The following is a 26,709-nucleotide window of genomic DNA, read 5'->3' as shown; positions in this document are numbered from 1 at the left end:
CCCAGCTCTTCACCGGCGTCCTTCACCGCTCCGTCTTTTAGCATCATTGCACAATATACAGTGTGTGCTGGGGTCGCTACAATTCAGTGACTGTTGAACTCCTATATGAAGGTTAAAAGACAACAGCTGGAACATTGACATTGATAAATTTGTTGCATTTCCTAAAACTGCACAGTGGATGTCCATTCGCCAGAGGAGAGGAGAGGGGGAAAAAAAATAAAATATGGGGGGGACGTGGGGAGTGTCCCTCTTAACACATTTCAAGTATGCATATCCGAGGCAGAAAGCGTCCGCACGTTACAAACTAAATAGAAACATCTGTAGCAGCAAAATGGAGAGAGAGCTTCCAGAAGAACACAAATCTATTGCGAGTGAGACGTTGGGAAGCGACAGTAAAGATTCAGAATTAGAAGTTTTGTTTTCTCACGACCACACGTCACTCCCTCGTCCTCCATCCAGCCCGCGGCGTCCCCCCCCCCCCCCAGGGTTCCAAAGAGGACGCCGCCGGGCTGGGGAGTTCGTCCCGGGCGAGAAAAACTGGTTCGGCTGCGACGACGACGGGATCTTGAATCCGAAACGGCAGAAAAGAATTAAGACAGACGCACGGATCCACGTTCAGGAAAAACCCCAGCAGAGAGTTGACTCGAGTCGGAACTCGGCTTTGACGGCCGCGGATCTTGACTCCAGGTGCACCTCGGTTCCCGAAATCCCATCCGGCGGGGGGGCGGGGCTTCTTTAGTGGAGTCCCACAGGGCTGAGAAGGTCGATTCAGTGAAGTTGAAATCTTAAGAGTCCACGTCTGATGAGCGGAGGGGTCGTTTCCATCCCTGCTAAACGACGTCAGCTTCCCTTCTCGTCTTTTTCGTCATCCATCTGCTCCATCTATCCATCGGTGGGGCTTATGAGGTGGTGGTGGGTGGGGGTCATCACTGATCTAAAGTCACCCGACGGCCGACATTCCTTATTACTGAGGCCAAAGCCGTGCAGGACAACTCCATTACCTCCCCCCCCCCCATTCCTCCATTTTGTTTACTTAAAAAACAAACAAAAAAACAAACAAACACAGGCGAGGGCCCCCTCCCTCCCTCCCGTAATCACTTCCATCTCGCAATCCATTTCCATGTAATTCTACTCTCCTCGACACCGCTAAGGTAAATGGTTTCTCCAACCCCCACAGCCTCGCCCCAGCCCCGCCCGTCTTCATCCAAATGGAACAGTCCGGCCCTGGGATGGGCCGGGGGCCCCGGTCAGTCAGTAGGTGGCAAGCGATGAGGCGGTGGGCTGCAAGGAGCCCGACGAGTTGGAGCGTCTCATGTGGGGCAGCAGGTAGGCGTCGGCGCCCAGCTGGTGCACGTCGAAGCGGTCCTCCTTGCGGTACGCCAGGCAGCGGCGGATGAACGCCTGCGGGGAAGGAGGAGGAGAAAAATAAAATAAAATACAATACAATACAATAAAAAAATAGTATCCCTACACACCCTGATGGATAAGTTAAGTACGTTTTAAATATTTCGGTTAATTTGTGACTCCGCTGGTCATTTAATTTAAGCAAGACAAACGGTTGTGGAACTCCCAAAGCGAGCGCCGATATCGACGTTGCAATTTTCCGAATATTAACAAAAAAATAGAGTTGAGTTATTATCAGCGTATGGATTTTTATTTTTATTTTTTAAACCCAGCCCTGAAGACACTAACATGCGGGTCATTAAGCGTCCTCATCGACACGGCCGTTAAAAGCAGACGTTAAAACGTCGGCGTCTCCCCGGAAACAAACTCCAAACCCTGCACCGCATCACAGAGAGGCTCAACTCATCCCAGGTTCCCTGTTGTGCCGCTCCGTGGGCTTCTCTGATCGATGCACCGCATGGAACCAGGGCGTGTCCGCAGGTATCAGGAAGTTCAATTTTATACCTTTTTTTTTTTTTGGACAAATCTTAACACTGATCTTTGCCCAAATCATGAGGTATAAGGTAGATTTATCGGTTTAATAATGGCAGAGACACTGTCGTCGGAGGTAGAAGTCGATTAATGTTTAAATAAAGTCGGATAACATTTTTATATTGAAATTCAGATCTCATACGTTCATTTTTAACTGACTTTTTAAAGGCTTTCAAATTTGTTAATACGAATTATACTTTTTATTTTTTACCCTAAAACATGTTTTTTTTTGCTGAAACTATCACTCAGATCATGCATTCTAACATGCCTGAAAGCCCCTGTTTCAGGGTGCGTTGCCTCCCTCCTGAGGCCAGTTCTGTCAGCCTATTGGGTTTGAGCTTCATGTGTGTGTTAGAACTGTCAAGTCAACAGTGACATTGTTTGAATATTCTTTCTGGAAAAAATACAGAAGTTAAAATGTATTTGAATATCTATTACAATTTTAAAGTGTGGAGGGGGCGGTTGTTACGCACGGTTTCGGAAAAAGTGTGTTTTTATTTAACCATTTTATTGAACCTCTGCACGAGAGAACATTCCAACTCTGTCGGTGATGGTCGGGCGGCTTGGGACCGTGAACCTCGGCTCAGGATCGCAGATTCATTCTTCAAATAAAAACAAGGACGATGTGTGTGGACATATGCGCGCAACAATTTTATAAAAAAAGTAATACTGTTAATTTTCAGATTCAAATATCATTTTCTTTTAACAATTTGCATTGCATTTGAATATGGAACCATTTTTGAACAGCCCTAGTGTGTGTGTGTGTGTGTGTGTGTGTGTGTGTGTGTGTGTGTGTGTGTGTGTGTGTGTGTGTGTGTGTGTGTGTGTGTGTGTGTGTGTGTGTGTGTGTGTGTGTGTGTGTGTGTGTTACCTTGGCCTCTGTGCTGGCCTGTGGCTTGGCAGGGAACTGGACCTCGGTGGCCTTCAGAATGGTGTTCTCCTGCAGAATGTCCTGCTGGGACTGGTTGTGACCAAACGGCTGCAGAGGGACACAGACACAAGCTCCTGAAGATCGTTTCAATCGCTTTTAACGTTTTCAAAGGTCTCCGCCGGCCGTCGTCGTGCCCTACCTTGCGTCCGTAGAGGCACTGGAAGAAAATGACTCCCACCGACCAGACGTCCACCTTGTTGGAGATCTTCGGAGGCTCCTTCCCCACGACAAAACACTCTGGAGGGAGGTACCTGAGGCAAAGCACACGTCCCATGGGATCGCACCCTAAAACCTGTCATATCTCCATTTTATTTATTTATTCAAGACCTTTTTAAAAGCCATTTTAGAGGAGTTTGGACTGAAATCCAAGACAAATAAAATAAAAAAACAAGTTTCTCTATTAAACATTCCCTGTACAAGGTCAAATATACAAGGCTGGAGCAAAGGTAACATTTCTAATGTCGAAGATAGCTTGAGGATCAAGATAATCACGCCATAAAGATAATCCTGTTTTTCTGAAGGATAACAATCTTAACCCTTTCTGGTTATATCGATTAATCGACACCTTGGACCCAAACTGTTTTTTTACTCAGGGCTATAGGAACATAAAACAAAACCAATAAAATGGGACTGAAGCAGAAGAGATTATCATCCACTCCAGTTAAGCCTTTAAAACAAACAAACAAAAAAACAAAACATTTCTCCATATTCCCCTGCAGCATAAAGGCAGAATTAATCATCCTTTCTGGCATTTTAATTGTCGTAAGCAGGTTTGCACAACTGAAAAAAAATCAGCGACACATAATAATAATAATAATAATAATAATAATAATAATATTAATAATAATAATAACAATTATTGTGATAAAGCTATTACGTTCGAGATGATTTGGGATCTAAAATGCATTCAAACTTTTCATTTTGCCCCATTATCTGGAAATCCACTACATCTTCAACATCTGTTGTCTGGACTCATGCGTATGTTTTTGCAGATTTCTACGTTAAAAAAAAATGTTCCAGTATCTCTAAAGAACGAATTAAAACCTTTAAAACAAGGCAAGGCTTTTCCTGCTAAATTGGCTGTACTGTAAACTGTGACTGTAAACTGACACTCCTTACTTTAAGCTATTAAGCGACGTGTGGATAAAACAACTTTTACAATTTGTATTATACAATTGTAAAAATTAGTGTGTAACCACGTGTTTGTGTGTGTGTGTGTGTGTCGTGTTACCAGTATGTTCCGGCGCCTTGCGATGTCAGGTCCATCCCGTCCACGCCGTAGTTGTCGTCGTCCATGATCTTGGACAAACCAAAGTCTGTGATTTTGATCTCGCCACAGGCGGTGCCGTCCACCAGCAAGATGTTTCCTGCACAGGAAACCACAACACTTAGTACAAGCGACCAAAAAAAAAAAAAAGAAAAAAAAAAAAAAAAAGCCATTTGTTGATCCGCACCAAATATGGAAAACATGGTGTGGTTAATGTGCTGGGTCGACGTGGCGGGACGCACCGGGCTTGAGGTCGTAGTGGATGATGGGAGGTTTGATCTCGTTGAGGTAGCGCAGGGCGTTGACAATCTGCATGACGATGGAGCGCGCCTCCTTTTCCGACATCAGCTTGTTCTGCTTCAGGTAGAAGTCCAGGTCGTTGCCCTCGCAGAACTCCAGCACCGTGCAGAACCTTCCCGGTCGGGAAAGGAAAACGATTTTTATTAAGTGGGAAGTGAACGACCACGCCCTGCTTTCACAGCATTAAATCAATCCAAATGATCGATTTAATGCCGTGGCAAATGTAGGGTAATAATGTTTCTTTATGTCCTATAAAATTATTATTATTTTTAAAAGCTTTTTAACCAGAAAAGCCCCTTTTGAGATTAAGAAATGTAAATATTGTCAGATTCATCAATTCAATGTTTCCATCCAAATGTAAAGGGAATTTTAAGCCAATATTAGAAACGTTGAGGAAGAGAATGTGAACAGGCTGAGCGATTTAACTGTCTACCTGCATTTTATTTACCCAATGTTTTACGTCAACAAACAACATTATATGCTTTAAACTATGATCATGGAATTAAATGAACAAAAACAACAATGCAATTGTTTAAAGCGATTATTGTGCCACAATCAGTCGTCACCTCAAGTTTCATTATGGTGACAGCCCTAATCTTGAGTATTTTATTATTTATCACAGTAACCAAATTGACTAAAATTTACTTCCAAATAGTTACTGTCCCTGTCTGAATTAAAACTAGTTACTATGGTTTTGTATCTGTGCCTCATTCCTGAGCGACAAATGAGAGATTTTAAGCACAAGCCAATATATTTTGCAAGCACATCAATTATTTGAGCAAACCAAAATCTATTCTGCACAATGAATGTATTTGTGTGTTATTATCCATATTAACATGTAATACTAATATGCCCGCTCACAAACTCCTGCTCGTTGCGCTCAGATTTCTCTCTCGTTCAAGTCTGCGTGAGCTCCACCATGCGCGCCAGCTCAACACACTGCACAGTGTTACTAATGTGACAGTGAACCAACCAATTGGAGGATTGCATTGATTTAACCATTTAGGTCACACCTTTAAAATGTGAACAGGTAACCATATTGATTAGCACAGGTGACAGTACAAGTGTCTATAAAAACACGTCAGGTTTTAATCGAGTGGTCCAATTTCACTTAAGTCACACCTTTAAAATGTATAGGCAGGCCCAGATTAACTCACTGCAGTGCCCCTGTGCATCACTGCACACACACACACACACACACACACACACACACACACACACACACACACACACACACACACACACACACACACACACACACACACACACACACACACCTATTAAATCAAAAAGATAAATAAAAACGGTGACATTAATTCATTTCCCAATTTACAGATAATATAATGAATGAGATTTGTTTTCATATTGTTTGCGTGAGTCTGAGACGCTGTATCGCAACGAGGCTCTGATGGAAAAACAAGCCGTTCAAATATTCTAGACGACAGGACAACCGCTAAACTGAAAGCTGAGGCGAGTTCCGTGATGAAGGAGCCAACTTCAGCGTCGTCGACAACCCCTCCTGAGTCATTTTTATTTTGTTTTTTTCCCCCCACAATGCATCGGGGACGCTGCCGGGGCGGAGCTACGTGAGACGACAGAATCTACCTTCTGCAATCCTCCGATGGGTTGGGTCGGTGGGAAATTTCCGACGCGGTGCCGTGTTCTGTCTGAGCTGGTGCCCAACGAGCAAGAGTTTGTCAGCGGGCATATGAGTATCACACGTTCATATGGACACGCAAATACATATTATTATTAATGGGCAGAATAGATTTTTGTTTGCTCAAATAATTAATGTGCTTGCAATATATATTAAAATATTGTAATTATATAGAAGATGTATTTCGAAATGTATTCTGCGCTCAAAACCCCCCACTGCTCACTCAGGAATGAGGCACAGACATGACGCCGTAAGTGACGCCAGCTGGAACCAGTTCAGAAGGCAGCATGTGACTCACGTGTCTGTATCCAGGGAGAAGTAGTCGTACAGTTTGACTATTCTGGGATGGTCCAGCTGCTTGTGTATCCGGTATTCCCTGCATGCGTGCCTGGGAGGGGGAGAGGAAATGGCTGTCACCGCGGCGATAAAAACGGGAAGCGCAGGTCAATTGGTGTTGCGAGGCTGTGCTTGGTTCCTCCCCCTGCTGGGATGGGCCTGCAACGTGGACTCACTTGTGGTAGTTCTCTTTCTTCTCCTCCCTCCAGTTCTTGTTGAGCTGGTGGATCTTCACGGCGGCGTATCGCTGCTCGAACAGGTCGAAGGCCTGGATATACCAAGACAACATCAGGTCTGGGGTTTCCATCAACACATCATTCCTGACATTTCCTCATTTGAATAAGGCTTCAAATACAGAAACACCACCCAATCCTGTGAAATGATCAGAACCTTCTAGTTGAGTGACTTCCATCCCACATTCCAAAATATCAGTTATTATTACTGTTGTTTCATCTCAGTTTAGAGTCAATATTTTTTTTAAAAGCAACAAGTCAAGCCCAAAAAAACGTTTTTTCTGGATACCATACATACATCGTTCCACCTGCATAACCCGTCTATAATCCTTTAGTGTGCATAAATTTAAAGGATGAAAGGAAATCACAATAAATGTAGGTGTCTGTTGTTGCGGTCGTAACCGTCCTCTCAGCCGCCATCCCTAACTGTAACGGTATGAGATGTCACAGTACGGTATCTACCAAAATACTGCTATATACAATATTTTACCCCAGTTTTCTGTATATTCAATTAGAGAATAATTTATATTAAAAAGGAAAGACCCACAGTAAGGCACTTGTCAGGTCTCAAATTCACAGGAGCGGCACGACCAGCGAGCAGAACCGCTTCACGCCGATATTTTACGACGCGGTGCTTCGCGTTACTTGAGCACGCATGGGAGCAGGTGTAAATAAAGACGCCACAACACGGCGCTTGGGCAAATTATTCATTGGCTGTATTATTACAACATTTTGCCGTCTGCTACCACGCAGCGGCAACATGAGGTGAGGGTGAATCAAGGTTTACATCTTCGACTTTGCAACATGAATGTATACCGTGGCACCGTGGTTTCTTGATACCTCCTTCTCTAAGGTCACAGTATTTGTCAGGTCACACATTTCTGTGAAACATTTCTTGGGAGGGATTTAACCCTTGTGTTGTGGAGCTTTCCCACCCAACTGCACGTGTCAGGAGATTATCCTGCTAATACAACCCTTTGGTTGTAACCTTCGACGACCTTTTTTTTTTTTTTTAAACATTTAGGAACGTTCACCATATGCTGGTCCATCGTCTTCCAGAATTCAGCCTGGGGAATACAAAGCACTGATCTTTACCTTGTAGACTTCGCTGAAGCCGCCCCTGCCCAGCAGGTGCAGCAGCAGGTAGCGCTCGTTCAGAGTGGGGTGGTCTTTAAACCTGCCGGAGGGAGGGATGGAGGATGGTGAGGGAATAGGTGTGGTCAAGGTAATCCACTTTTCTCTCTTTGCAGAAGCCGCCGTCGCGTAAGGAACTTACGATGAGCTGTCTTCGTTGTTGATCCTCTTGAGCTCTCTGATGTGCAGGTTCCTCACGCGCTCCAACCGCTCCAGCTCCGCCTGGATCTCAGCTTCCTCCTACCACACACACACACACACACACACACACACACACACACACACACACACACACACACACACACACACACACACACACACACACACACACACACACACACACACACACACACACTCTTTGCATTCAACTATAACGCCTGATTGAGAGTGTCCCTCCACGCCCTCAGTTTTTCAGGGCTTTGATGGGTGTATTATTTTCCATTTAAACCTTCGTCTGGTTCATAGACCATTTCCACCGCTGCGGCATTATAATTCATTCATTTGCGGGCAGGGGTTGGTTGATTGACTAGTGTTTAGTCCCTGACCTTCTTGAGATGGCCCAGACGAAGCTTGAAGATCTCCTCCTGCTCGTGGTACTCAGCCAGGGTCAGTCTAAAAAATAAACGTAAAAAATTAAATAAAATAAAACAGCACAAAACACATCTCAGTTGAACACACAGATTTAAAGAAAAAAATATATATATTTAAATGGTTGAAAATTAACAGTCCCCCTATTTGATATAAGTTGTTCTATCTTCGGTGTTTGAGCGAGGCACAAGGAAGGATACCAATGACGCTGCGTCTGTATTTACACAGCGTCAAAACAGTTGGAACAAAAATGTAACAGCCTTAGCGTCGACGCGATAACTAAACATCTTAGTCTGAGACTCTAAGTGCGATAACAATCTATAAAAATAAACCCGGCATTTGGGAATACAGACAAGCGCCGCGCTGGAAAAAAAACTGTCACTTGTTTTTCAGTTGTTTAATTTACTGTGGATTTTCCTTGATTGTGATTCGTCATTTGTACTGTCACTTTTTAAGCAACCTGCGAAGCAAAAAGGCAAATCTCCGCTTCTGTGGACAATATTCTCCCATTTCCATGAGGAGTGCTTACAGATGATTATTAAATTAATCCGAAGGTCTCTTAAGATAATTAATGGGAAACATGACTGCAAGAAGTAGAACCACGGGGCAATCACGGTAAAAAAAGGGAAAAAGAGTTTAAAGTTTTCCTTTAACGCTGCACTTGACCTCGTAACTCTAAAACTGTGTACCTTCAATCTGACACGCGCTGTAAAATAGTTTCATAGAGATAAATCACGTGAAACCTTTCTACATCCATCTCAACTCACAGCTGCGGCAGGGAGGGCTTGAGGAAGGGGTCCGGGTCGTTGCCGTTCACCACTTTGGTCTTGCGCTGCTTGGGCTCGGAGGTGGAGGCCACGGAGAGGGACGGCGATGAGGGGTTAGGGGGCTTCCTCTTGGCCAGGAGCTTCCTCTGCCGCTCGATGTCCTCCCTCTGCTGGTTGATGCCCTCCTGCTGCCTGCGCACGGGGCGGAGAACACCAAGAAGCCGGGGGTTACATGGCTGACGCCGCCCTGCCGTGCTCGGACGCGACATGCGAGGGTGGACGCGGTGAGGCGGCCGTGATGACAAGAGATCATTTCCCTCGCTCTTTTCTTGTGAAGAGTTCAGACGTAAACAGGACAAATTATGGAAAAACCTTGCATCCGTTCCTTTCAGCTACATCAATCTACCTGATGAAAAATATAAACAAAGGCGATAATATATCTGATTAGGGCTGATCAAAGGTCTCTGTTTGTGTTTAACAGTGTGTGTGCACCCACTTGACCAGGTTCTGGAATGCGTAGCCGTCAGTCCACTGCTCGGTGTAGGAGGCTCCGTGCCGCACGGTGGTGAAGTGGCCCAGACGCAGGCGGTCCTGCATGCTCTTCTCGCGGCAGGACTGCTTCTCCTGAGTGCTCTGCACACAAAAAACACACACACGCATAAAAACACACACACACACACACACACACACACACACGGAAAGTATCTCTCCAACTGTCACAAACCGAGATGTGTATCATTTGGAAAGCACCGCCAACTAGGTCTCGGCGATATCTCAATAAAATATCACTATCGTGATCTCAGACTAGATATCGTCTGGGATTTTGGTTTGGCAATACCAAACAATCAACAGCAGTGTGTTCATCGATTCATTATTTTGTCACCATTGCCCATCTCTACCGCCAGCTTTTACGTTGCTCAAAACACAAGTTTGATATTGAACTTGGGGGATAGGTGTCAAAAGCATAACAAAATCATCCCTCCAGTAAGCTTTACGAAGACGCACCGTGCATCTTTAGTTTCATCGTCTAGGTGTGTTTTGTACAAAGTGCCCCTTCGTTGCCCACGCAGAGTTTTTATTTTAAATTCAACAAATTTGTCCGTTACAGTAGGGATGGAAGCACAGGATAACAGCCAACTGCACTTCAGGAATATTTACTATACAAGTGAACCCTGAAAATGAATACGTGCTAGGGCTGTGACGGTATGTCAGCCAGTGTGCATTTCACAACATTTCAATGAGGAATTATAAATAAGGGAAAGTATATACTTAGACGCAGGTCTCTGTGCACCCCAAACGCAGACAGCCGCGCCCCATTCATATTAGCATTGAACAGCTAAATCCAAATCAAGTGACAAAAGTCTGAGTCAGGTACAGCCCTAGAAATAAATAATAATAATACTCTGACACACACAAAATAAATCCCCTCGCGCGCAAAGTTGAAGTGATGAGCGGAGCTACTGAAAAGTTTTTCCAGAAGTCCTTGAACATAGGATGGAGGACAGTCAATGATGATAACCAAACAATGATTATTGTATTATTAGTGTTTATATTCCATATCCTTCCGTAATTTTCACCAGCAAAAAAATTAACAATTCTTGTTTTATATACGTATATACACCGATCAGCTCCAACAATAAAACCACCACTAATAACCACTAATATTGTGTCGCCAAAACAGCTCTGACCCGTGGAGGCATGAGGCGTTTTCGCACCGAACTGTTCTGGGGACTCCCTGAGGGGAACTAGGAACTGGGGAGGTCCCCCGAGAACTCAACACCATCCAGGGATTTTTTTCAGTTTTGTCTTGGCACCGCACTGGAACTCTGAAGTGACGCTGAAGTGCCAATAGGGTTTCAGCGTGAGTTCTGCGTTTGTGTGTATTCACTCTAACTTTCACAAATTTCACCTTATCAGTCCACTAAAATCTGTTTCTGACCAAATTTGAGGCGGGAAATAAGCAATCCATCTTCTGAACCTTTACTTATATTCTATAAAGACGTAATTTAAAAGTTTGTTCCGACTTTTGTCGTTCGAATTGCAGGGCGGACGTTAATTCATTCGATTAATGTCGGAAAGTAAAATAAATGAAATAAATACATCTACAATAAAAATACTATTTTATTTTATTTTATTGTTTATCTTTAATTACCGCTGGGTGTACATGGTCTTGTCCGTACCCATAGCAATGCGACTCGACCGGGCAGACTGTCCTCGGTGCACCAGGGGCGAGGGATCGTGGACTTACGCCACTGAAAGTTCCTCTTGTGCCGGTGAGTTCCTGCCCTGGAGTAAGAGCTAAATAAGTTCCTCAAAATGGAGTTCTAAGAACTACGATGGTTCCTAGTTACTGCAGGATCCTTGAAAATAGGGACGATTCCCTGAAAAAGTTCCTGCGGTGCGAAAACGCCTATGGACTCCACAAGAGCTCTGAAGGTGTCCAAGGTGACCAAGACGTTAGCAGCAGATCCTTTAAGTCCTGGAAGTTGTGAGGTGGGGCCCCCATGGATCAGGCTTGTTGTTCCAGCACATCCCACAGATGCTCCATTGGATCGGACCCCAACCCTGCCCATCCACATGATGAATGTGATTCATCAGACCAGGCCACCTTCTTTCATTGCTCCATGGTCCAGTTCTGGTGTTCACGTGTCCATTGTAGGTGCTTTCAGAGGTGGACAGGGGTCAGCATGGACACTCTGACCGCTCCCATACGCAGCAAGCTGTGATGCACTGTGTGTTCTACACCTTTCTATCAGAGCAGCATTAACTTTTTCACCAGTTTGTGCTACAGTAGTTCTTCTGTGGGATCCGACCAGGCGGGCTAGACTTCACTCCCCACGTGCATCAATGAGCCTTGGGCGCCCATGACCTTGTCGCTGGTTCACCGGTTGTCCTTCCTTGGACCACTTTTGAAATATACTAACCACTACATACCGGTAAATACCCCACAGGACCTGCTGTTTGAGATGCTCTGACCCAGTCGTCTAACCATCACTATTTGGTCCTTGTCAAAGTGGCTCAGAGCCGTACGCTTGACCATTTTTCCTGCTTCCAACACACTTCAACAACTGACTGTTCACTTGCTGCTTAATACATCCCACCCCTTGACAACTGGCATTGGAATGAGATGAGCAATGTTATTCATGGCTGATCAGTGTATATAAATTTTTTTTTTTTTGGGATGTTTTGCCTCTTTTTTTTTTTTTTTTTTTTACTGCAAGGAGCAGTGAAGAGACAGGACATGGGGGCCAGAGGGAGAGATGCAGCGAATGATGCCCTACATGTGTCTTGTCATAGCCTATAAAAACCTTACATAACTACAACAGAAGTCCTAAAAAAAATACCAATACTTTATAGATACTATATGCACAATTGATATGACATCCCTTACTAGCCTTTTCATTTACCCAACGGCTCATTGAAGTTCATACTTAAATGATGAGACCGGAGCATTTTCAACATTTGGATATAAAACCACCCTGAAGGAACCATTTTATGTTGACCAATAATAACAATCATATTAAATATCCAGGGGATCCAACGGCCTCTGCCCTTCCTACTTCCTTCTTGCCAGACAAGCACGGGAGCATTTCGGCGGGCTGCAAGACGTACCTTCTCGATGAGCAGCTTCTTACTCATGGTGATGCACTTGTTGAGCCTCTCCTTGTATTTCTCCAGGAGCTTCTGCTGCTCGTCGATCTGTCTCCTCAGGTCGCAGTTCGCCTGCCGGAGAGAAGCACGGGGCAAACCTTTAAAAACCTTGGTCAACTCCAACTGTACAGGTTTAAAAACACTGCATGAGCGGGGCGGCGGTGGTTTTAGAGCTGCTGCAGACGCTCGCTCTAGTCTAGTCTGCTCTTGCTCCCGACGCTCCATTGTTTCCAAAAGTAACACCTGAATGTGGACACTATGGTAAAATGGTATTTTTAGTCGCGCAGAACCTAAGTTACTCCTGACGTTGAAGGAACGAGGACAAATGTGCATCCCCACAAGGATGGAGCGGAAAATAAGAGCACTGCATTGAAGGTTGCCTTCAATACAGGAGCCTGAGCAAAAGCGTCAGATACTAAAGAAACGTAACTTCATTTTCTGCCCCCCCCCCAGACACATGAAAGAAGCTTGATGTCTCTCATAGAAAAAAACGGGTGAACAATCACTCTGTTCTTATGGTCAAAGTCTTGAAAAGCAACAGATTGGATTGGTGCTAGATATCAGCTCATATCGATTCCGTTTTTCGGACATTCTGGTTTAACCTCAGATTCGTTCTGAGACGATACATTTCTTTTGAAAGTTTGCCATCTTCTGATCGATTGTTTTCTGTTTGTTTTTTCCTTGTAGTGCGGATATTTTTTCCTCCGAGGGTGCTGTTCTTTTCCGTGAATGTTCATCCATATCGACAGTTTACTGACAACAGCTGACTACGCTGCTTTATCAAAATCACTTTGTATTCTTGCCAGGAATGGTGAACCCGGCCACCAACGATGGAAACGGCATATGGAGGATCACATAGATAATGCAAATTCATTGAATGACTGTTTCTTATAGTGTGGAAGGAAAAAAAAAAAAAAAGTATCAATATTTTAACAAAATAATCTTAACGGATTACCACTTTAGGGTTAGGACTCCGAATGAGCGAAAAAGTGGTTTCAGTCTCCAACATGAAATCAGATCCAGTAAACAGACCTCTCCTGTTTCACTTTGCTTTATCTTCCCTAACCAGAAGAATATCTACTAGCATAGTACGAACTGCAAGCCTCCAGAAAAAGCGCGCGCGCGCGCACACACACACACACACACACACACACACACACACACACACACACACACACACACACACACACACACACACACACACACCCTGAGCAGGTCATCGATCCGTCCCTCCTTCTTCTCCAGGTCCAAACTCTTGTTGCTCTCTAGTGCTGCCAACTTCAGGCCCGTCAGCTCAGTCTGAGAGGAGAAAAGATGAGAACATAAGACTACACCAACAGCACAGTACCTCTAACTTCATGATCTTGTTTGATATGAACAATGTTGAACAATACTCTCTTAGAGAGGAAGCTGATATAGATGCGTTGAATATCTTTGATTTTGCAAAGTAGAGAGAAATAACATCTCAGGGTTCTGACCGAAACGTCACACCATTAGAAAGTTGTAAATTCAGGTTGTGTGCAGGAAGTGCTGCCCTTCTAGGTGTTCTGTGTGTGTTCGTATTTACCTGGACACATTTGCTGGATGAGGCTTTGGGATTCATCAGGTGCTCCCCAAAAGTCAGACTGGTAGGGGAAGAGCTGTTCTGTCGGATCTGAGGAATAGGATTGGGAAAAAAAAAAAAAAAAAAAAAAAAAAAAAAAAAAAAAAAATTATATATATATATATATATATATATATATATATATATATATATATATATATATATGATATGTGTGTGTGTGTGTGTCTCGTTTCTCATGCTCATTTGTTCTTCCAATCACCATGCAGTTATGTCACTGAATGTTACTTTTCTGTCGTTTGGTTTAAATATCCCTAAAGAACCATTACGATCGTTCCTGGATCATGCAGTGTGGACACAAAAGAAAGGGCCGCTTCCTGCAAAAGGTTCTTAGAACTTCCTGCGGTGTGAAGACGCCTTTTGTGACCGTTTACAGTTTCAGAGTTTCCTGTAAACGCCACATCAGCTCAAGTTGTCCATCTTTGCATGGGGAGTGGCTGGATAAGAATGAGTTGGTAGCTGGGGATGGTAGCTCAGGAGGTAGAGCTGGTGGTCTAGTGATCCAAAGGTTGCTGGTTCGATCCCAGGCTCCTCCTGCTAGCATGCTGTAGTGTCCTTGAGCAAGACACTTAACCCCTAATTGCTCCTGATGGCTGCGTCCGTCGGTGTTTGAACAATTGTAAGTCGCTTTGGATAAAAGCGTCTGCTAAATGACTAAATGTAGTTCAGAGAGAGGAAGTTTGGACTTGTATAACTTCGGATGATGACATCACAAAGCGAGCCGCTGCTGAAACTAATCAAATTGCCTCAACGTTCTCGTACTTACGGTAAAATTAAGTCTGAGCAGTAACAATGGGGATTGTAAATTGTAAAAACACGTACGATTGAGCCTGGTGCAGAGTGGGAGTTCTGTGGAGAGCGGAGGGCGGGAGGAAGAACCCGGACCGGACTGGAGCCGTTCCCACCCTGAAACTACAACGGACAGAGTACAAGATGGAAAGACAAGAGTCAACAGGCTGAGACGTATAAGGTTTTTGCCCCAACGAGAAGGAGAACATGATCAACATCATTATGGCAGGGGTCGACGGATCATGTGCCACAAAAGGCCGAGGGTCTGGAGGCTTCATCTCCAAGCAAGCAGGCAAGGTGGCTTTAAAGTGTGTTTTAAGCCTCCATGATCCTCAGCCCTGTGTGGCTCACGGCCACCCACGTGTTTTGATGAGACACCTACGTCGAAGTAGTCGCTGATTTTGGGTCCGCGCGAAGAGTTCTTGCCTGCGGGAGAGAAACGGAAGACAATGTAAAAATGTGGCAACTAGGCTTGGGCAGGTTAATGATTAAATGGTTTTCCCGGGTCAACAAGCTTGTTTTTTTACCCCGGAGCCGCAACATTCGGAGCATGTTTTATATATGCACCATATCTCCTCCGATATAAAGTGGTAGACAGATAAAAACCGGTAAACAAGGCTGAATCTGAGTCATTGCGCGTGCGTGCGCGCGTGTGTGTGTGTGTGTGTGTGTGTGTGTGTGTGTTCTTTCTCCTCAAGCGTTGCACTGCGGCCCCCGTGCGGTTCCCCTGTTCCGGTTTTGCCGTGTTTTTATTTTAGACCTGTTGTTTTCCTTTGTTTCTATTTGTGTGAAATGAACATTTTAAACCCCAACCAAGGGACGTTCCGCCTTGGGTCGGGACAGTGGATTGCGTAACGGAGAGAGAGCCGATCTCTGCTCCACTGTTCGTCCCGTGTCTCCGAACAAAAAACAAAAAAAAGAATGTGTGTTTATTTAAGATTCTATTTATTTCGAGGAGCACGGCACCCAGAAGGCAGTTGAGGTAAATAAAAGCCCCGGTCACTATTTGAGGAAATACGGGTACTGTCCATAAATGACATTGAGTTTGATTTCACTATTTTTTTTGTCCCAGATTTTTTTTAATCTTTATGTAAAGCAAAGCCACTGCCAACTCCTCTCGCTGTTGCATTTGTGCTTCTTTCACCGCCGAGTTCTTATTGGGTTCTTATCGAGTTCTCATCGAGTTCTCATCGAGTGTTCTGCTGACGGTGTTCTCGGACACGTTCTCCGGTGTTCTCGCGGCTTTTTAAGTGTCCCTCCTGCTAAACGGCTGTTTACTGTTTTCCATCATAGTCCCGGTTTAACAAAGAGGTGTATTCGGAGCGGCAGAACTGCTTCGAGGCTATCTTATCTGCACGTGAGAGCGGGTGTAAACAACGGAGGAGTCGTGGTCTCCTTGGGTGTGGCTGACGTCCGTCAATGGCAAACACGTTGCGTGATCCGATCACGCTCATTTGATAGGCCAGCTGCACATAGGGTGATCCCCTGAGCCATTTCGCAAATCAGCGGCACCACCGCTTCACAGCAACAGTTTACGTCCCGTTTGAGGGTATCCTCACATGGGAGTGAGCAGGGGAGCGAGTGTAAAATAAACGTACATGGACGCTAGGAGAAACGTCGCGCTTCGGGAGAGTGAAAATGAGTCATGGGATGGTCTGTGGATTATTACAACATGCGGCCATCTGCTACCGCGCCGCGCCGTGACAACACAAGGTGAGTTGACGACCGAGCGGATCGCGTTTCACTTCATGTTGAGGACACAGGTAGCGTCAGTACAACTTAATTTGCCTTTTACTACCAGCGTTTGCCTCTGGCAAAAATAATATCCCCTATTTAGTTTTTGGTTACTATACTTCAAACAAATATCGGGACACATCGACTGGAGCATATGTGACTTTATGTGTCGTTCTAACCCTCATTGTGAAGTGTAGCCTAATGTCTGAATCAACTATGACCACAGAAATGGAATGTGACAACGACTTTCCTGCATCACATTACGTTCTCTGCGGGTGAGCCCACCCCCTCGATAGAATGGTCTATAGCTGGGGGGCGCGACCGGACGACTGAAATTTTTGCACTATCGCCTCGTGGCAAACCCATAGATCGATAGCAGAAGTGCTTTTTCATCTAAAAACCAGGCCACATCCTGCATTTCTCTCAGGCTGAACACGGCCATCTGGGCACGCGGCAGCACCGGGCCTCTCAGCTCGCCTCTCGTTGGCTGTGTCTAGTGCAAAGCAGGCCGACGGAAACTCTGCTCATGATTTTAGTTGTAGCGTCAATCAAGTTACCTCACACTCGGCCATACACTTCCAGAAGGGAATTATTTTGTTTAAAAATGTATCTCAACGATCCAGTGAGAGTTATTTTGAAGAGTTTCCAAACTCTGCAGGTGTGTGTGCATGTCTACCTGCAGTCGGCTTGGGCCTATTGACGATTCAGACGTTTTTTTTTTAATCCGCAAGGAATCCTGTCGAAGCTTGAAACGGTGGACTCGGATGATGAGATATATATATGATGAGATATATATATATATATATATATTTTTTTATTAATAACGTTTCTAACTCTATGTCGCAAATCAATGGCAGAACTGCTTTACAGAAATATTTTACACCCCAGTGCTTTGTTACCTGCATGTGGGAGCCATTGTAAACAAACATGGAGGAAAATAACTCATTGGGTGGATTATTACAACATTTGCCCGTCTGATACCGCGGCGCGACAACATAAGGTGAGGATGAATTAAAGTTCATATCTTCAATTTTGCAAATAATTCGGATTTTGACATACATATTTTGCCTCTCCTGTGAATTTGAGAGCCCCAACAAGCGTCTTGCCACGCTGCGTCTTTCTTTTTAAGACTATTTATTAATTGAATATACAGAGGACGTGCTTTGTCGCAGTGTATATCTTTATTGAGATATGAAATGACCTATATCGGGATAGAACATTTCGGCCATACCGCACTGCCCTAATGTTCATTGTGTAAAAGTGTATTGTATTGTAGTTGTATTGCATCTTAAAAAAAACAAACTATATGCGACTTTGTGTTCTTCTAACCCTAATTGTGAATGTATTGATGACTTTGTCGCATTACATTACATCTTATGCCCCCCCCGATAGAATCGTCTATCAATCAGGGGCGCGACTGGACAATTTAAATTTTGCACGATCGCCCAAGCCTAACCCGCGGGGGTATTAAAAGACGAGCTCGTCGATGCAGTAGGCTGCATTTCAATCAAAAAATCATTTTCAATCGATGCCGCTCGTTAAGCCTTTCCCCGTGGCGCCGAAAATTTAACCAAATATGAATCATTTTCCCCACATATTGTACCAAAGACAAAGCGCGGTGTGTTGCGACAAACGCCACAAAGCCTGCTTGTCAGTCATACCCTGGCTGCTGTCTGACTGGGTGTCGGCTTTCCTCTTCCTCCCTCTGGACGACTCAGAGTGCTTCTTCTCTGGAGTCTGTGGAAAGACAAGGGGATAAAGAGGGAAAAGCTAAAAAAAAAACAAATGAAGGACACCCCGGCGCTGTTGGCGCTGAGCAGAGCAGCGGGAAGGAAAGGGTACATACTGAGTAGGCAGGGGAACTCCCTCGCTTCATATCGGAGTTCTAGGAGAGAGGAGAACACAGTGGAGGGGCCGGGGGGGGGGTTGCAGACAGAGATTGCAGCGGGGAGAACAGAGACAAAGCCAGAAAGTCATTTCAGTCCGGTTCACGTTCCCGTCTTCCGTGACGGCGATACTTCGAACAAAACTGAAATCAAGCAGAAGATAAATCTGCAAAACTCAAAGCTAGTATAACCAGCAAGAGATCCTTTGTTTTTGCTGTAAGTTTGAGTCCTCTCCACTTCATTTCATTTTTTTTCTCCCCCAAATCAAAATAAGAAGCAGTACTCGACGGTTGCTAAAAATAGTATTTTTTTTTTTTCCCCATGGAGATGTAATTCTTTGTAGATTCTGGATGTATCGTTGTACCTCATTGTCAATATTACTGAAAATATAGCTTCTATTTTTATTTTTAATCGTAATTTTCAGTTTGTCAGTTATTGATCTTGGAGGTACCAATTGCAGAAGTGTGTGACATTGCAGCATTGGCGGTAATACATGCAAATATAAAAATATCATAATAATTCATAAAGTCATATTGCTAAGTAGATAACTAGCTAATGTGCTAAACCAACTATAGAAAATTTTAAACGGTACCAACCATTTTACCAGGACTGGAGCCTTAGAGAGCCCATTAGAGTCATTGTTTTGCGTACCAATGGTGCGTGCGCGCGCATGCGTGTGTGCATTCACTTTACCTCTGACTCCTTGTCGCTGGAGGAGCCCAAACTTCCATAGCTGTGGTTGGAACACTCGTTGGTTAGACCCTGCACACGGATTTACAGAGAAAAAAAAAGTAAATTAAATAAAAAGACATTAGCGCGCACACACACACAGGCAAAATCACAAGTAAACAAAGGACGAACAAAATGCCACCGATCTAAGGCCTGTCGCTTGGATTAAGAGATGATGCAACATGGAGAATCCTCAATGTTTTGTGATTCTTTTTCCATCTTTATGATGCATCAATAAGCAGCTGTTCACTGAGGAATGTGAAAAGGTATTTGCGTTGGATCCAGATCGGACGCCACTCAGACAGGTTCACAGACCGAGTGTGCTAGAAAAGCTCTTTAGTCAAAAATGTATAACTGCCGGGTACAAAGAAACCAATGTTTACAATGAGAACGGTTCAAACTATTACATTCCAACCTGACGCAGAAATATACAACGATGATGATGATGATTCTGGACACAACCCCTCATTGTCAAGAGTTAATAAAAATAATTGGCTACGACGACATTTTCTAGCCTAGATATTTGAAGTTTCATACTCAATAATCAATATCTGACAACTTAAATAATTACCAATGTACCGTTCCATGTACATCTGGATTCTGAATGTTATACAGGTCAGCATGGCATTAAAATGTTGTCCAGCTCGTTTTACTATCCTGTACTAAGCAGTTGTGAATGTGTCGCTTAACACAGCGTTATAAAAAAAAAAAAAAAGAAAAAAAAAAAGTGATAAACCAAAAATAACCACAACTAAATTTGGACTGAAAGGAAATTATAAACGTCTGAGTTGGACGTAGAGCCGTCACAACTATTTGAGCTGACTGTTATCATTTTGTAAAATAGGCATGTTTCCATCCAAATTTACGGTGAATTTGTTAGAAATGTTGCATTAAATAGAATGTGAATTGGGGATGTTTCCCTGTTGAGTTGAGGAAAAAGGCAACCTCAATATTTATCTTCCAAATATTGTCAATAAATGACAATTCCGCAAATGGTAGACACGCGTTATTATATTATTATGAGCCAATACTATGATAGGAACATGAAATTCTTAAAAAATAAAAAATAGTTAATGGCAATTATTTGGATGACAATAACTCAACAAAAGCAGTGTCATGATGTCAACAGTCCCTTGTTGTTCATACGTGATGTGACAAACCTGTAAACCGTACTGTAAGGGCGTGTGCATGTTACCTTAGCTCCTCCGCTGGTGCTCCCAGTGCTGCCCCCCGTGTTCCCGCTGACGGCTCCCATGAAGCGAGCCTCCAGCAGCTCCTGCCTCCTGGGGTCCAGGCTGTGCAGCTCCTCCATAGGACCTGGCGTCCAAGAGGGTTAAACGGGTCAGACATATGTTCATGTTATGGGAAAAAGTGAGATTGATCTACGATCTGGTTGTTAAATCCCTCGTGCTGATATTAAGGGAGGGGACATGGGGACACACACACACACACACAAGCCCAGTCTGGCATAATTTTTTGGGGGAGGGGGTTGACATGAGGCAGGCTGCTTCTCATGCGAAATAAAACCTGTAGTTTTAAAAAGAAATGTATAAAGCCTATTTCACGGCACCAGAGGCAGAACTGTTGAGCGCATTCAGCACTACGCAGTTATTTTGACACATTAAATCTATAATTAGCCCATATATTTATTTACATTTAACCAGGAACCATCCCGCCTGCCCAAATATCGCAGCACACCACCAGCTCTGAAAGATTTACAAGTGCTCATACCTCACATCTATACTCATACATTGAACCGCATTTATACACAACCAAATTATTTTTTTAATGTTTCAACCGTCCTCCGTTGAGACAGGTGCCACCAAGGGCCTGATTCGGCGGTGATTAACCGGCACGGCGACGTGAGTAATACATAATGACTCATGCAAGTACAGTGTGCCCTCCATGCTCTTCGGCTGGCGTCTTATCGTTTTCACATGAGTCCAACACGGACATTATGCAAAAGCTTTACGGCGAAACCCAACGGGAGCCGCCTCCGTGGACCACAGGAGGATGAGTCAGACGCACAATGGAGTGAAATAGTTGAAACGCGAGGACTTTATCTCCACTGCAACGCCAGAGTTTCACTTCAGTTTGTAGTCAAGACGATTGTAAACTTGCCGGATAAGGTTCAGTAAAAAACAAACAAACAAAAAAAAAAAAACAACACATCAAACCCATGGCTTAGAATCTTAACAGAATAAACTTATTATGCTTACATGGGCCTGTTATAATAACATAACCCGCACTTTTCTTTGACACTATGTCTATATTAAAAAGAAAAAAACACAAAACAAGTGTTGTGCTCTTTGACATTCCACAGGTCACACGCAGGGCTGGGTTATTATAACAAGGGGATTCTCGATGATGATTAAGTGTTTTCTTTTTGGGGGGGGGGGGGGGGGGCATTTCAAGGTTGCAAACTGGGGAGTCCACTTGCAGATTACCACTCTCGCCTTGGATTGCAACCGCTTCCGATACACAAACACCCAACCCCGTCGTAGGTCCTGCCCGCTGACAGCGCAGCCTTAAACAAAAAAACCAAGCAAATAAAAAGGAAACAACAGAAAGGTACATCGCATTCTATAACCCCGCGTGTTGTACCACTCTACGGGCCCCGCATTTTAGGGAGAAATGCGCCCGGAATCCGAGGCCTCGTCCTCCGCGCAAGTTGGGGGAGCGGAATGCATCACAACGCGTGCGCCGCTTCTTTATGACATCAGGGACGAATGTCACCGCTCCCCACCGTGCGGAGGGCGAGGGCGCTCCGTCCCGACGCTTGACGCGGAGAAAAAAATAAAATAAAATAACGAAAAAATAAAATACACAAATAAAGACAGCGCCCGGTTGTCGGGCGTCCTTGCGGGAACGCCACCACGCCGCTCCATCAGCGCTGACAGCTGACGTTTGGCTTCCACTTCACCGCCAGTGAACTTGACATCCATTTTTTTCTCCCCCTCTCTCTCTCTCTCTCTCTCTCTGGCGGAACCCGAACATCCAAATATTCGTGAACGTAAAGGGTCCGTGCACCCCCCGCCCGGACACCGAGGGGGGTTTTTTTTGTTTTGTTTTGTTTTTTTGGTTTGCTTGTTTTTTGTTTTGTTTTTGTTTTTTTTGGGGGGAGCGAGCGGGTTCCGAGCCACATATACCTTCCTTGGTCTTGGCGGCCGTCGCCGCTACGTGTTGTTGAGAGACCGTCGGGGACGCGGAGAGCCGCGACCAAGATGGCGTCGCCTCCAAACTTCCACCTCCGCTCCCGCTGTTACTGTGGACACTCATCAAGGCGCTTCACCCCCGAGAGGAGCCCGAAACCCCGGATCCCCGACGCCCGCGCATCGCACCCCCCCCCCCTTCTTCCCCAGCGCCGTTCGCCGCGCGCACTTCGCCGTAGTTAGCGCATTGTCGCGGCGGCGGCCGTCGTCGTCGTCGTCGCCGTCGTCCCGGTGGTGGTGGTGGTGGTGGTGGTGGTGGTTGTTGTTGTTTACGCGGCTTGCGCTCCGCTCTCGAGCCCTTCTTCCCTGAAATGGATACGGTGTAACCTCTGCGTGGTGACCGCGCGCCTGTCAGCATCCACTTCCAGAGTAGCGACGCGAGACGCGCGCACGGTTCGCGATCCGCCCGCCGCGAACGAAAGCCGAGCCGGGGTGAGTCGGGAGTCGGGAGTCGCTCCGGTAAAATGTAAAAAAAATAATAAATAATAAATTTAAAAAAAAAAAATCACCGAGGATTCATTCAAGTCCCAGGCGAAACCCGGCGTATTTGTTTTCGGCGTGGCGAGTTTGTCCGTGTGCAACGCGCGAGGGGGAATTCGAAGAGGTACACACGTACAAGCTAAATGGAATGAAAAATAAAAAAATACAAATACAAAAATCTCAAACGGATTAAAGCGGAACGCAATGAAATCACAGCGGCGACCGGTTGTGCGGAAACAGGCCTTCTTTCTCTATAAAGTAAAAAACATCGGTCGGCCGTGTTGACCGCAATGATTAATACCATGTTTTAACTCAAGTGCATCAATTTCATTGATATTACTGTATCTATACTATTAGAATATATTTACACTTTGCATTTCATCAAATAAATTTTAACGGAATCTTTATTATACTTTATATTAATAATTATATTATTATTACCTTTTAAATTTAAATTTTAAAAAAATACAATTTTTTTTTTTTTAAAGACTTGGCATTTCTCTGCCAGGGAGAAAGACAAAATATATATATTTTTTTTAATCCACAATTTCCACCCTCCCGGTCAAATAAACAATTGCGAACGCGCTAAAATATTTTTGTGAGGATTACGTTGTTTGTTTTCTTTCCACAGCTCGACGGAGCCCAACGACTCTTATCTCCAACTTCCTCATTCACCGGAAGTTCTTCCGGGGAGTCGTGGAAAAAAAAATCAAACTCAACTCGAATCGAGTCTCTTTTTGTTTTTTTTCTTTTTTGGGGGTTTTTTTGGGGGTTTTTTTTTTTGTTTTTTTACCGAGTGACTCGTCGGGAACCGAATCTGCAAAAAGGAGTCGAACCTCCCGTCGCCACGGCGGGGCTGGGTGCGCGGAGGCACGGCCGCAGACACTGATCTGGGATCATTCGTAGGATCGGGTTCATCGGGAGACGGAGCTCGACGTTGACCCGAGAACAGCGTCTCCACTCCGCTGGAAACGAGCGGCACCTCGGGGGGTGGAGGGTGGGGGCAAGATGGCGGAAGTCTGTCTGAAGGCTGTCAACGGAAATTAACTGCAAACACGCTGGAGTGTCTCTGGCATGTGTAGTAACTTGCTGATTAATTCCAGAATTGTGAAATGATAAAGACTTTTCATTGTGTGTGTGTGTGTGTGTGTGTGTGTGTGTGTGTGTGTGTGTGTGTATCTGTGTAGTTAATCAAGGAATTAATCAAGTAACAGCCAGTAAATTACGATTATTTATTTGTTTAAAAATTAAAATAAAAAGGACAAATAACTATTAAATACATGTACTTATTGAATTCAAATGGCCGACAGTCATGTTTTGGAACTTCAACCCATAAAATGTAAGACCCCATTAATTATTTTTTTTTGAGTTTGCGCGCATGCACGAGGTTGTGCGCCTGCACGAGCGCCATTGTCTTGAGACGGGCCATTGGTCTTTGTTGGCGCTGCTGGGAGCCAAGTTGCTGAGAGGGGGGCAGGGTGCAGGTGGGATAGATAGAGATGCGTGTGGTCTTTTGTTCCAAATTTGGTGCAGTGCATCAAAAAGCCTTTGCATTCTTCTAGGGCAGCACGCGCGCGCGCGCGCACACACACACACGCACGCACGTCAGACAAGCGGTTTATGCTACTCTAGCTGTCTTCCTGCTGTGCACCTACAGTACATCTCAAATGCATGCAAAAATGTTCAAATTCCAAATTGCTCTGAGAGTGATTTGAGAGTAGTGTGTGTGAGTGTATTTTACAAACTTGGCTAAAATTGGCCAACAACCAAATTCTGTCCTGTGTCCTTGTATCTGGTAGCCGTGTCGCAAAAAAAATAATGTTTTGTTTTGAAGACACGTGCCTGTGTAATATCTGAGTGGAATGGGCACATGTTTACTTTTCAAAAAGACCCTCCCTGTCTTTGTCAGAATTTGTGGTCTTCTGCGTTTCACTCGCAGCCAGATTGCATCAGAGTGCAGACAGTCACACTGCACCTCATATGCACCTGCCCATGGTAACCTGATTTTTCTTTTTTCTCTTTTTTTTGGCCACCCGGTTTCCATGGTAACAGAGCAATAGTCTTGACAGGCAATGAGGACAGTATAAGCAGTCCACACTACTGTAGTGTACGTCACGCGCGCACACGCACACACACGCACACTTTTTTGCATGTGACCTCAGGTATGAAATCGGAATTCCATTATAAGGACAGGGTTAACCGGTGATTGCCGTTCCGAGAGCATTGAATGTCCCACGGCAAGCTGGGAGAGTTGGCTGGCATTTTGAAAACCTGCTTCAGTCTGAGTAGAAGAGACATCGCTGTAGCCAAACAAGACATTTTAATATCTTTATGTGATGGATATACCCATTACACTATGAGTATACAAAATTCCGCGATATCTAGAATTTCCTGTCGTTTTAATTTGTTTGTATTGAACTGAAATAATAATAACACCACTTCTACTACACTGACATGTCGTTGACCAATTTTTTTTTACATCCTATTGAAAATATGAAAATAAAATAAAACGCTAAATCATACCTAAGTGATATGGAAATGAAAATGTCCTTATTGCAAGCAGGGAAGCATTGTCTGGCTATGACGTTATGTTTTTAATAGCAAATTGAGATGCATATATTATGATCCAGTTATTTAGTATTTTGTATATTTTGAGTATACAATTTGTCTATAATGAGTTATTTCTCTTGTCAAAAACCATTTACAGTGTCAAGCTCGATGACCTATTATCATGTTATTGTTTTTCCCCACTTAAAATCTAAAAACTTTGGAGTAAAACTGCTCACCTCAGTTACTTCGGTATTAAGCGAGAGCAAAGGAATTGACAAAATTACCCAGGTCATTCAGCCCGTGACAAAGTGATACATCAATTCATGTCAGAGATTTAAAGCAACTTTCACAGTTCTACAGGTTGTACTGTCGACTGCCCAACATAATCAGAAGCAAAACAAAGGCTAATTTCTATAGGCTAAGTGGTGCCATTCATCATTGATAAATATTGAGTGGTGCATTTTGTGGCGGAGAAGGTTGTTCAGAGAACATGAGGTTCCTCGGTCGAACCGCTTTGCGCTCATGTTCATACATGCTGATGTATGATCCGAGGAGGTCGCCCATCCTGTAGCCCTGGAGACGGAGAGAAAAAACAGGGTCACCCCACTGTTGTTTCCAAAGCCACTGTCATTCAATACAATATTGTCTATAAATATCTTGTTTTAACAACGTGAGGGATTATTCATTATCAGGCAGCCACCTTTTGAGTTTCACAGTGGAAGTTGTTGGCCTTCACCGAGCTGCTGATGGTCATCTGGAAGAAGTTGCTGCCGCTGGACCAGGTTGTGATCCGGCTGAACGGGTGCATGACCAGCAGCTCCTGAAAGGTTCCCATCACAAAATTATTGTTGAGGAGCCCCTCGCTCACTATAGATTAGGAGGAATCGTTCTTTACAAAATGAAAAAAGG

The 26,709-nt window shown here is 44.3% G+C and overlaps 2 protein-coding genes across 3 annotated transcripts in view; both read right to left on the bottom strand.

Annotated features, from left to right (window-relative positions):
* Positions 1–1,102: 1,102 nt before the first annotated feature.
* Positions 1,103–23,111, bottom strand: LOC307237587 (serine/threonine-protein kinase tousled-like 1-B). Of its 2 annotated transcripts, XM_080010338.1 has the most exons (22): positions 22,708–23,111; positions 20,754–20,875; positions 19,523–19,591; positions 18,790–18,828; positions 18,605–18,680; positions 15,592–15,635; positions 15,243–15,332; positions 14,367–14,453; positions 14,006–14,098; positions 12,761–12,871; positions 9,645–9,781; positions 9,149–9,340; positions 8,339–8,405; positions 7,936–8,033; positions 7,755–7,836; positions 6,603–6,694; positions 6,389–6,478; positions 4,376–4,545; positions 4,098–4,233; positions 3,006–3,117; positions 2,807–2,914; positions 1,103–1,401 (listed from the first exon to the last, which is right to left on the bottom strand). In XM_080010338.1, exons 1-22 carry the CDS (start codon positions 22,835–22,837, stop codon positions 1,252–1,254), a joined length of 2,295 nt encoding a protein of 764 aa, XP_079866464.1. In that variant the 5' UTR covers positions 22,838–23,111; the 3' UTR covers positions 1,103–1,251. The 2 variants fall into 2 exon arrangements, with proteins under 2 accessions (XP_079866464.1, XP_079866465.1); XM_080010339.1 differs by lacking the exon at positions 18,790–18,828.
* A 3,124-nt stretch (positions 23,112–26,235) lies between these two features.
* The window catches only part of LOC307237702 (unconventional myosin-VIIb-like), a gene marked incomplete at its 3' end in the record, with an annotated part of 25,924 nt that continues 25,450 nt past the window's right edge, over positions 26,236–26,709 (bottom strand). The window contains exons 46-47 of the mRNA XM_080010465.1: positions 26,501–26,620; positions 26,236–26,373 (exon numbers count right to left, since the gene is read on the bottom strand). Coding sequence (XP_079866591.1) covers positions 26,236–26,373; positions 26,501–26,620 — 258 coding nt within the window. The remainder of the gene's footprint in view (positions 26,374–26,500; positions 26,621–26,709) is intronic.

Source organism: Zeus faber (genome assembly GCF_960531495.2).
Source record: "Zeus faber genome assembly, chromosome: 12".
Classification (NCBI taxonomy): domain Eukaryota; kingdom Metazoa; phylum Chordata; class Actinopteri; order Zeiformes; family Zeidae; genus Zeus; species Zeus faber.
Note: the sequence above shows the minus strand (reverse complement) of the source record. Positions and strands in the feature narration are given on the sequence as shown.